Genomic DNA, 12,976 nt, shown 5'->3' on the forward strand with positions numbered 1-12,976 from the left:
AAGCTAATATCTGATTCGATTTCAAATTTTTTTCTCAATTAAGCAAAAGGTTTTTCTTTCTCACAGTCCGATATTGGTTTCACAATACTAAAACCAAGAAAGTTTAAAAGAACTTGATGATCCAAGGTCTAGAACAAGATAGCATCATTTTAGTTGCACGGTAGTTTTGTACTGAAACTGTAAGTTCCTTTGCCAACATATGTGACCACTCTTTTATGTCCCTTCCAAATTCATGAATTGAAAAAAAAAATCTAGAATTTTACTCGACAATTAACAGCAGCATTTAACAGGCATATTTAGAAGGATTGAAGTAGCTATGTCTTTGACAGAGAGAACTCAAGGTTCCCGCAAAAATATTAATAAATTAAGTTACTGCTACAACAGAAATTGTTTAATTGATGGCAAAAATTTAATATCATAATGAATGAGAGCCCTCGTAGGCTTTTAAACAATAAAGTCGTCATTATTTGAGCCCCGAAATCCAAAATGAATTAATACAAATGTTCTAAAAATATTGATTTGTTAAATTGTTTTAGAAATAAATGTATCAAGTACCCTACATAATGATGGATTATACACTTGACGTTACAGCCCATTCTCTCTCTATATATGTAGTTTAATAATAGCTATATAACAATTCCATATATGGTATAACATTACATCATTTGTTAAGTCACAATACTTTTTAGAAATTAATTTGATTGTCATATTTATCATTGTTTTAATTACTTTTTATAAGTGTTATTATTACTACTGAACTTTCCTGAATTTTATCGACTTTAATTTTTGGCTGTTATTGAGGAGTTAACTTTATTTAATACTTCCTGTTGTCCATACCCCTCAGTGGCACAGCGGTATATGTACGTATCTACAACGCTAGAAACCGGATTTCGATACCAGTGGTGGGCAGAGCACAGACAGCCCATTGTGTAGCTTTATTCTTAATTATAAACAAATATGTTGCCCATTTCATATATTTTGTGAAGTGGACCACACACACAAACAATGAGAGATTGTTTTCAAGCACAAAGCTACACAATCGGCTATCTGTGCTGTGCTCTCTGTGAACATCGAAATCTGATTGTTAGTTTAGGGGCAGATTACTTCTGTTAGACCTCATAATATGTTTATTATCTTGTTTTCCTTTTTAGTACATTTAACATGGTTATATTTCAGTTAGAGTGCTAATATTCTAGCTAGTTAATATACAATTTAAATATTTCTTATTATTTTATATCATCATAAACGTGTTTTGGCTGTCCTATTGGTGTTGTCCTACTACTTGATTTTACACCTAAACAGTAAAATACGTCCAAGCATTCATCTCAGACGTTAACGTCCTCTAAAACTACATTGTAGGCTTTCATAAGTCGCAATACGTTATTAGGGAAGATTCTGTAAAGTTTTGTTTAGACGCGTTTATTTTGATGTTAAGTTCCATAACCAATATTACAGGTATGATAATACTTGTACTAAAAAAATAGTGGTTTCTGTTCCATAATAAAGGTATACTTCCTTTCTTTTTACTTTAATGTTACTATCACTAAAAATATTGGTTAGAATGTTTAATATATCTAGCTTTATTATTTCTATTATTATACTTTTATTATACAGAACATTTTACATTATTAGCTTAACATATGGATTTAGAACTAACTAAAGCTGGCCAAACCTCTTAAGATGATATTGGGTTTGTGGCCAAAAACATCGTTAACAGCGAGTATACTTAACTGATCATTTTAGTCCTTATAAGTAAGAACAGTATATTTAATTAGCTATACTCATTACCGTGTTGACTTATATTTTTGATCTAAGTAGGTAGCTCACTTTGACGGGAGTTAATATTAACAAATCATTAAGGACAACTATTAATATTCAAGGAAAGGGGTAAATGTTTAAGAAAATTATAATTCCTTCTTTAATGTCCAGCAGACCACAGACTCTGCTCTTTAAGGGGTCTTTCTTGAAGATTTTAAGAAACATTAAAAATTGCTAAACTCAGAGGAATGAGAAGGTAACACAGGGATATACAGTGCAGGTTATTGCAGTTAAACAAAATGGTAATTAAATCAAAGCTATTGGCTGGGTACTTTGTTTTTAATAAATTAACTTTTTAGATTCTTGAACTTTGTAACGATCTCTTAATTCTTAAGAATATTATACTGAAAAAACTACGTTTTTTATTTCGGATTATCTCAGATTTTATTTGAGGAATAAATCATGTAAATATTTTTGAAGTGCTGTAAAAATATATGAAATTGGTAATCAATTTTATCTTATGTTACAAAGGAAGCTTTATTTTTGAGAAAGCTGTGAAAAATGCCGATAGTGTTTCACTCTGAAAATTCGAGTTACAGTTTTTGCATAACGCGAAAAAAAGCAGAATCTTTTCGATAAAAATATTCAAGGCGAATTGGCTCTTGAAAAACTTTCCACTTCCCGCTGTCTGTTAAGTCAGCCATCACAGTCTTGAAGCTTTCTTCATCTTCTCCTTCAGAAGGATCATTCGCCAGCCAACAAATTAAGCCCCCTATCGAGAAAATGTTGGTTATACTTGTTTTAATATCACATCTTAAATTAGTATAGAATACATAATAAACGATTTGAAGAGCTCTTGCAACTAAATTGTTTATCTAAACAAATCAATAATTTCATTCAATAAGCATTTCTGCTGTTTAGAACAGTAAAAGAATATTATATATTTTCTACTATAATATGTGTAAAAAACTATACACGTGCATATATGCATATACTACACATTAGTCCAACGTACTGTTAGATGGGAAAGTTAAAAAAACACAACAAATTTTCTCAATTCGTAATGTAAAATCACATTACTTATCCAACTATCCTATTTGTCAAGCCATAAATCTCAGATTGTGCAAAATCGTTATCAAAAATGACAATAGATAGAAATTCATTATTACATAGGGTAGTAAATATTTAAATGAGTGAAGATTCAATTACGGCAATTTATACAATAAATTTTAAAATTAAAAATAAGATCGACGTTTAAGATGCACAATAGTAATTTTGTGTTGCAAAATGAATAATTTTGTTAAATAGAAATAAAGGGTTAGGTGATAATAAGGCACAGTTTGTAAAGAAATATTGATTTCTTAAGTTTAATACTCCTATCACTATCATAAGTTACAATGATTTAATCCTTTGCCTTATAAAACTACCCGCTTGACATGTAGGTTTTCACTCCTGATGATGGTAGTGTAAAGCTACCCAAACATGTAGTCTTTTAATGTTGACCATTGGCCAAATATAAATTTCATTTCGAAATTTAAACATGTAATGGTCTAAAGTAACTCGCCGCTACAACCAGGATTGAAAAATTGATATATACGTTGACAAACGCAAAAATCTAAAGTGTGACTTTCAAAACTATTGAAACTCACCAAAACCAATAAAAAAATGTGTCTGGCCAGAACTTGACACTGACGTTAATGAACAATACAGTATTTAAATTCAGATTAATAAGTGTTTCAATAAACAAAGGAATTAAAATATGAGAACCAGATAAAAAAAAATACCTAATTCCAAACTAACAATAGTCCGTATTTAAACTACAAAATTACTAATAACATCGAATAACAATCAACAATAATGTTATTCAGCTATATCTGGTGGACTAACTTGTTAAAGCTCAATATAGTTTTTTTTTATTTACTTGCTAGATCACGAGATTACAAATCATGTGATCATAAGCTACATACTCTTGTGCATAATATCTGTACATAATCTACATACTCCTGTCCACTATTAATGATATCTGTACGTTACCGCTAGGGGAAACGAATGTCAGCCTCTTAATACATACATATTTACTCAAAATAAACGTGATCAGCTAGAAGGTGAGTTAGCGTTTTAATATAACTTAAATTCATACATAAACTAAACGATAGAAGGAATAATAAATAAACGATAAATAAAATCATACCCCCCCCCCCAAAAAAAAAGAAGAAAAAATTAAAATAGAACTCTCTCTCTCTCAAACGTTGATCATATTTTTAATTTTAAAATTTAAATAAGTGTCAATTTAGTTCGGATATTTCTCATATTAAAATATGTCTAACTTGTATCGTACATTAATAATTACATTTTATGTTCGTGCTTTCTATTTGTATATTTCTGATGTTGACATTGTAATTACATGAGTGTCTATCAAAGTATTATAGCTTTTTAAAGTTGATAAATATTATATAGGGAAAATGGTCTATCATATACATAACATTAGCTTCATGCAAAAGAGTATTAATAGATACCTTGTTTTACCATGGCAATAATTTCATAGAAAGCATTGTATGGAATATGTCCTTGTCCAATTGCTCCACACGATATTGCTACGTCGTAAGTACCTGTAAAGGTTGTAAGTGTTCTTTTATAAAACTTGTCTGAAGAATTCAATGCACAGAAGTATTCAGCACATATCCTTTAAATATTCCCATATAAGTCATAGTTACGTCTAAACTATTAAGTAAAATCACAAGTATTGTCTTCTATCTTTGGCAGATTCAACAGGCTGGCGAACTGCTTGAAGTTTTAACTTTTTATGTTTAAACCCTTCTTATTTAGTTTAAAATAAACTCAGGCAAATCAATTTATATTGGAACCTCTGAGAATGTCTTCATTCTCCGTCAGCTTAACATGCTCTTAGATAGATTAGTGTACAGTTAATATATTCTATTATTATATATTGCAAGAACGTGAATTGATGCATGTGTAATTGGTGTGTTCTTATTAAACGTAATATTAATACACAGTTTGCCATAAAGAAGGAGTATGTGCTATGTGTTACACACTCAGTAACCACACTACACTAAAAGTGTCAACCCAAAAGAAGGAGTCTGTGATATGTGGTACATACTCAGCAACCACACTACACTAAAGATGTGAACCATAAAGAAGGAGTATGTGCTATGTGTTACACACTCAGTAACCACACTACACTCAAGGTGTGAACCAAAAAAGGAGTCTGTGATATGTGTTACACACTCGGTAACCACACTACACTAAAGGTGTGAACCATAAATAAGGTGTCTGTGATATGTGTTACACACTCAGCAACCACACTACACTAAAGGTGTGAACCATAAAGAAGGAGTATATGCTATGTGTTACATACTCAGTAATCACACTACACTCAAGGTGTGAACCAAAAAAAGGAGTCTGTGATATGTGTTACACACTCAGCAACCACACTACACTAAAGGTGTGAACAAACATCCCGTTCATTGCTTTCTTACTTTTGTTTTTCAGTTTGTACTTTGTCACGGCCTATGCCAAACTATCGACTTTTGATTCATATTAAATGTTTATACTATTTTCAAAACGAGACCCAAAACTCAAGCGCTTTCGAATAGTTGATTCTTCTTCTTCAGGATAATAAAGTTATAGTTGCATGTGAAACTACAACATTCATGAATATAAATGGTTGTAAGTAAGCGGTTCTTCAGGAGAATAAAGCTATAGTTGCATGTGAAACTACGACATTCATGAATATAAATGGTTGTAAGTAAGCGGTTCTTCAGGAGAATAAAGCTATAGTTGCATGTGAAACTACGACATTCAAGAATATAAATGGTTGTAAGTAAGCGGTTCTTCAGGATAATAAAGTTATAGTTGCATGTGAAACTACGACATTCAAGAATATAAATGGTTGTTGGTAAGCGGTTCTTCAGGAGAATAAAGTTATAGTTGCATGTGAAACTACAACATTCATGAATATAAATGGTTGTAGGTAAGCGATTATTTAAAGAATTCGGGCAAGGTATGTTTAAGCAAGTAAATACTTCTATTTTAGTTCCCTGTTTATCCGACATTTAAAGACAACATATTTACTTGTGTTTAAAACGTGCGTTACTATATTTAAAGCTTTATATATATACATATACAATTACGTACTTGTATTTGGATCCTGACAGCTATTTCAGTTTTCATTGGCTGTTTCAGGTTCACTTTCATTACTTTGTACTGTTAAGCTAACAATCCTTTAACTTTCCTTACTTTTATGACTCTTACAAACCAGATTTTGTTTTCTAAAGTTGTTTGTAAATCATATATTATTATGTAATTTTATTTAGATCCTGACAGCTATTTCAGTTTTCATTGGCTGTTTCAGGTTCACTTTCATTACTTTGTACTGTTAAGCTAACAATCCTTTAACTTTCCTTACTTTTATGACTCTTACAAACCAGATTTTGTTTGCTAAAGTTGTTTGTAACTCATATATAATTATGTAATTTTACTTGGATCCTGACAGCTATTTCAGTTTTCATTGGCTATTTCAGGTTCACTTTCATTACTTTGTACTGTTAAGCTAACAATCCTTTAACTTTCCTTACTTTTATGATTCTTACAAACCAGATTTTGTTTTCGGAAGTTGTTTGTAAATTATGCAATCTCACCTCCTCCGTCGAGTTAGAATCTGAGATAAACGTAAATTAAGAATTAAAGCTATTCATTACAGTAAGCAGATAAAGACAGAAAACCTTATCATGTGTTAGGATCAATGGAAGTCTACGAATAAAGATCAGATCTAAAAAGTCGGAATGATCACGGAGGATGTTTATGTTAGTATCACGTCATTATGTTTAATTTAAGTTTTGGATTTTAATGATGCTTCTTATTTTTACTAATACTTAGAAATATATTTGATTGTCTGTTGTTTCCAGTAGTTCCACACTTGATTAATATTCTGTTGACTTGATTGGATCAAAACTATGCAAATTTTTCAATATTTAAAGTATAAAAATTAAATGAAATCACCACTTCCAAACGTAAGAAAATCTACATCGACTTCTTGCTCTTTATTCATATACTGTATAGTTATTTAAATCTGCATGTTTGATTGGGTTTATTTACCAAGGATATTTAGATTTTTTTTCCTTTTATTATTTAGCTATGATCGCGGTTTATATGCAGTGTCTTAATTCTTATAAAGATTATCTCACTAATATTCTTGAATTTATGGTTTTGCCAATATATTCTTATCATCCTTAAATCATGATTTTCGGAATTCACTTGACATTTTACTTAATTTCATTCTTATTTCTTACTTATTCACACGATTTTAACTTAATATAATAGAATTAAGCACATAATTTGTTCTAACAAATTATCCCTCATCAAAACATACCATCTTTGATTGGCGACTCATAACCACACCCCATGAGGAACTGGCAGAAATTTCTGTATACATTTTTCTTTCTGGCGATATCTAACATCTCTGGTGTTCCATCCAAAGCATCGATATACTTGTAACCCATTGCATTCAACTGTAATACAGTAAAATGAAATGAAGAAAATTGAACGCATATCAATTCATAGCAAATTCATTCGAACAGTTATATTATTAAATAACTATAAACTTAGAATTGACATATTTTAAGCAGGTTTACACATTGTGTTCCTCTTTTTTTTTGTTTTCTGTATTATCGTGCAATAATTTATTATGGTAATTAATTATCAATAATAGCTATAAGTTTACTTCCACGAGTAATTTACTCACATTTTCGTTTATTTCAATACATTATATTTCATTTTGATTCTGCACAACAGAGCAATAGTCTTTCGACTTTGAGATCAGCCGGCCTGTATTTTATTATGTTTCTTTTGTCAATAACAAAGTTTATAGTAATTTCAACTTTATACATTCATTTCACTTATCATAACTTTATACACTTTATCTTCCACATACTAGGCTCTCGAATCTTAGGTTATTGCTAAGATAAAGCTACTGTGCTAAGTTTATCTTAAAATTACTAACCACACAGTGAATAGAAGGTGTCAGCTATCGTGGTGTCTTGAGTATCTAAACTGTGGCAATGACTCGTTATTTGCTTATAATTTCAGCCATATGAGCATTATAATGTGACGGTCAATCCCACTATTCGTTGGTAAAAGAGTAGCCCAAGAGTTGGTGGTGGATGATGTTGACTAGCTGCTTTCCCTCTAGTCTATCACTGTTAAATTTAGGACGGCTAGCACAGATAGCCCTCTAGTAGCTTTGTGCGAAATAAAGAAAAACAAGGAAACAGAGTAGAGTTAATTTGTTAATAGTTGTCTTGTGCATTTTTGTACCTCTAAACAAACGGTTTAAAACTGGAGATTATGACAAAAACAGATCTTGGCACTTTAGCATTAATATTAATGTTTATGATAAAAAAAAGTCTGTGCCATCATTAAGCAATATCATTTTTAACATTTGTTACAGTATTATAACGATAAAGAACATAATGAAGAGCGAAGTTTGTTTAGAGTTGTTTAAACAGCTGTCGTATATTAAAGAAAAAAAAAGAATGCGAAGTAGAGAAACATTACCTTAAAGTGGGCAAAACTTCACGAGTAGGCCTACACAGGATTTGATACATAGTATAAAAAAGGTGTGGCAATAGGCACGAAAAATGGATGCGAAGTAGGTGTGGATATATAACTACAAATACACCATACGATATTTTCATTGCAGTAGAAGTAGGTGGAATAGCAAATGTTTATGTTTCGGTCGTCTGTTGTAGGTAAATTCCCCATCTTATACACTATTGTTCTGTTCGTAATATGTAGAAATGTTACAGACCATGTCTCCAAAGTACCATAGAAGTAACAGATCGTTTCTTTCAAGCATCAGTAATGAAATGTAAGATCCATTATTGTGTATGAAATAATAACAATACAGGAATTGGATTGGATCAATATAATATATACAGTAAATGTAAACTGCCGATTCAAAGACGTTTGTTGTCAAAATCATATATACTTTTGTATTAATAGGTGAACATTTTTGAACATTCTTTCCAATTTTTGGAGACAAACCATGGAATATACTATAAGCTCGTGAATGTAAGAAAACTCTTTACAAGTATCTAAACTGAACATTACACTTCAACAGTAATATTTATTCAGCTTGTCAAAAACGATCTGGCACCATGCGATGTTTCCCAATGTATTTGTTAGAAAAGAGCTGATAGTGGAGTGATCTGTTCAAACTTATAATACAAGAAGACACACTTACCTCAAGATTAAAGATTAATTATAAACTCAAATAATGTACACTTTAACGGAACTAAAAACCTGATAATTAAATATTCCAAGATAGTAACGAATTAGTTTACCTTTTCTCCGAGAGCTCCCGTTCCAGCTGCTATGTCTATGATTTCGGCATTTCGTGGTACATTCAACTTTGGAAAGGATTTCGCAAATAATTCGGGTCCGTTGTACTCAACTTCTTTTACTTCCTATAAAACCGTAAAATATAGCTGAAGAAATATGATGTACTTCCATAAATATTTGTATTAACTGTTGTCAATAATGGAATGGAAAGTTTGATGATTGTACCAACAAACTGGCTACAAGCAAAATTCAATAACGTAAATATGGAAGTCATGAAAGACTATCAACTGACTTCATTCCATACACAACACTTCCAGTTTTATAGGTAAAGCTCGAAAGAGCAGGATGTTTTCGTAACGAAGTCATGGCTATACATACACTGAGATCTTCCATAAATGAAAACAAAAATAAAAGAAAACTAGTAAAAAGTTAAATCGTTAATCATAAACAGAATTTTGAAAAGTTTTGTCCATATTGATACTCATCAACAGAGAGAAAAAATGACCTGGTAGGTTGTTTTAAGGCTTTCCATTCATATGACTTATATTAATGGATTCTGTTTTCATCCTTGTTCACCTTTGTGATGAAGATGTCACTAATGTCGGGAAGATATTCCACATGTTAAATATAAAGAAGGTGAAATGTTTTTTAAACATTTGAGGAAAATTAAAACGGATAACTTAGCAATTGTCACATCCAAAATGCCCCGGAGTAGCATTTTGAGAGTGCATTTTTATTCCTCGAATCGATATGATGTTTTCACGAAGAACTCGGGCCCTAAAGTCGAGAACTTTCACTATTAAGCATATATATAAATAGGAAAATTACTTCCTTTATTCTAAACAACTCGGTGTAATGATATGGTAAAACCTGGAGTGTTTTATTGTGTACGTTAATGATTCGAATCACGTTAATGATTCGAATCTGACCTCAAACTAAATGTCTTTTATAGATCTTCTGATATCATTTAGTACAAAACTAATTTATTATGTCAAATAAAATTAATTTTTAATTATTCGTGCTTTAAGACATGTTAAATTAAATTTAGATATTTCATACCTACCTTAGAGCAGGTGAAATTGGATATGTTATACCTACATTGTCATAGTTGGCAGCCCAGTTTGCGTAAAACTTTTTAGCTTCCTCAGGTGATTTTTCTCTCAGGCATTCCTCCATAAATGTGTCTACATTTTCATATCCTAGAGCTTTAGAAGTATTGGACATCTTTCTTCTCACGTTCTAGTGTATTAGAAGAAAATATGACTTATTACTATCTAAACGGGAAGATAAATATCTATGATATATTTGGTTGGGTTTGTTATGAATTTCACGCAAACTACACGAGAGCTTGCTGCGCTAGCCGTCCCTAATTTAGCAGTGAAAGACACCTACTGCCAACTCTTGGGCTACTCTTTTACCAATGAATAGTGGGATTGACCGTTACATTATAACGCCCCCATGGCTGACAGAGCGAGCACGTTTGGTGGGACGGGGAATGAACACGCGACCCGCATATTGTGAGTCGTGCGCCCTAACCACAGGGCCATGCCGGGCAATATATTTGTATGTGATTTTAAATAAAAATATTTTTTGATAAGCCTGAGGCGTGGATCCTACATAACTCAATATAAATTTTATGTTCTTTAATGTGTGTATTTAATGTTTGGCCTGTTTCACCTAATAGATTTCATGAAACTTATCACAGGGAATGTTATACAATTTTTTTTACGGATTAGGTTATAGCTTAATGGTGCTTCGGGTCGATGAAAGGCTTTAACATTAGTTTCATTAAAGTGTTTTGAACATATTCAACAATCGGTTAAAATTTCCAAATTCAAACCTGGAATTCAGTGAAACAATCTATTTCGTAGTGTCTACTTAGATTTATTAACCGTGTATTTAACCTTGAATACAAAGATCGTTTTAAAAGTATCACACAGTAATAATGATTATACTAATACTCTACTAAAGATTTCATCAAGACTTTCTATCTCCGCCTTTAAATCTTTCTTTAAACGTTTATGTCATTTAGATTACTATAAACATTATTTACTCAAAACTACAAACCCCTATTTTGGCTCCATGCTGTTACCCAGAATATCATTTGGTGCAGTCAAAATACGGATTTGTAGTTTGAGTAAATAATGTCTGCAGTATAACCAGCCTTGTTCTATTACTTTTTTATGATCCCTGTGTGCAGGCTTTTTAACTCCCAATTTTTCATTTATCTTGTTTGATTTTTTAACATAAGGGATCAGTGTTACTGTAGTAGATTATAAATTTTTATTTTTGTTCATAACTGAAAATATTAAATACACGGTTAGAAAGCGTGTTATTTTGTCAATGTGAAATTATTACTTCAACATCTGAAATATGATTTTCTAACATTTTCGGTTTCCTGTCGAATTGTAGTTGGTATTTTCAACATTAATGACACTTTATGCGATAAATGGGCTGAACGGCCGCCTCATGATTCAGGTACAGCTATTTCTAATTTAGAACTGCTACATTTAACCGAAAGGCGGGATTGACTGTTACAGTTATAACGCCTCCAGAAGTGAAAGTTCCAAGCAGATAAATTGCTCTCACGCACTTTCATTGAAAAAAAATCAGCAGACTGATTAGCCTTGGTAACACAATTTTCGAATCTAGTCGGCTGAAATATTTAATAAAGGTTTTATCTATCATTTTGCCCCCTGATATAATAGCCCAATATTCCTGAAAATAATAATAACAACGATTTATTCACTTACTACCAGTCTAACGTTCAGCTTAACCCTCCTGAAGTTTCCTTTTCCTTCTTGAATTTCGAACCTCTGATCGTAAGGAAGATATATCTGTTCTTTTATATAGAACTTTGTATGACCTTTGACCAGCACATTGCGGAGTGAAGTTCCCTGGCAACATGACCACATTCAAAACCTTTAACGTCCAGCTATCAGTTATGTAGGTGAGAATGTTACAGTGCGATATGATTCGGAGTAAAAAATTATATAATTTCATTTTGCATAAGTAGCTTCGATAAACGTGAACTTTACATGTTTCAACACTGAAAGCTTACTTTACATTGAAACATGATAAAGTTAGCCTCAAAAATGTCTTTTCGAACGTTTACACGTCAAAGCCCCGTTTCCTGTAAACCTTATATTAAAACATCTTTATAAAATAATTGGTTAAAAATTTACATAATAAACACACCATCTTTTCTTCGTTTAAAGACAATATTTTTATTAAGGGATGATAACAGAACACCATAATACTTAGTGTAGAAATACATAATTCTAATTTCCATTGTGTTTTTCTGTAATAAGTGATAAAACATACTGTAAGTTGTTTGTCACGCCTAAATAATTTTCAAGTGCACCATGCAATCGAACAGAATATAACTGACTATTGGAGATATGGGAGTGCTGAGTGATCAAATTATACACACAAAAACAAACAATCTGATAAAGGACTTTGCTTGTTTGGTTTTAAGCACTAAGTTAAACAGTGGGCTATCTATGCTCTGCCCACTGCGGGTATCGAAAACTGATTTTTACCATAACAAATTGGTACGCTGGAATTTTAGTAAATTAATGAGGCAATTTAAAATTTTACCTAATTTAAGCATAATGAAAAAAAAACAATTTACGATAGCGGTAGCTCGTAGAGAACGACCTATTACGTAGGATTCGTCTTTCAGCGGATTTGCATTTCTTCAATGACGATATTTGTTTGTTATGGATTTCGCGCAAAGCTATACAAGGGCTATATGCGCTAGCCGTCCCTAATTTTGCAGTGTAAGACTAGAGGGAAGGCAGCTAGTCATCACCACCCACCGCCAACTCTTGGGCTACTCTTTTACCAACGAATAGTG

At 31.7% G+C, this 12,976-nt stretch overlaps 1 protein-coding gene across 2 annotated transcripts in view; it reads right to left on the reverse strand.

The window, feature by feature from the left end:
• Positions 1-2,303: 2,303 nt before the first annotated feature.
• Positions 2,304-12,976, reverse strand: part of LOC106478839 (methyltransferase-like protein 27) — an 18,360-nt gene continuing 7,687 nt past the window's right edge. For both annotated transcript variants that reach the window (XM_022382519.1, XM_022382518.1), the window contains exons 2-6: positions 10,216-10,356; positions 9,120-9,242; positions 7,148-7,286; positions 4,275-4,367; positions 2,304-2,530 (exon numbers count right to left, since the gene is read on the reverse strand). In XM_022382519.1, the coding sequence (XP_022238227.1) occupies positions 2,352-2,530; positions 4,275-4,367; positions 7,148-7,286; positions 9,120-9,242; positions 10,216-10,341 (660 nt within the window). In that variant the 5' untranslated portion in view covers positions 10,342-10,356 and the 3' untranslated portion in view covers positions 2,304-2,351. The remainder of the gene's footprint in view (positions 2,531-4,274; positions 4,368-7,147; positions 7,287-9,119; positions 9,243-10,215; positions 10,357-12,976) is intronic.

This window comes from Limulus polyphemus, unplaced genomic scaffold, assembly GCF_000517525.1.
Source record: "Limulus polyphemus unplaced genomic scaffold, Limulus_polyphemus-2.1.2 Scaffold254, whole genome shotgun sequence".
In the NCBI taxonomy this organism is placed as follows: domain Eukaryota; kingdom Metazoa; phylum Arthropoda; class Merostomata; order Xiphosura; family Limulidae; genus Limulus; species Limulus polyphemus.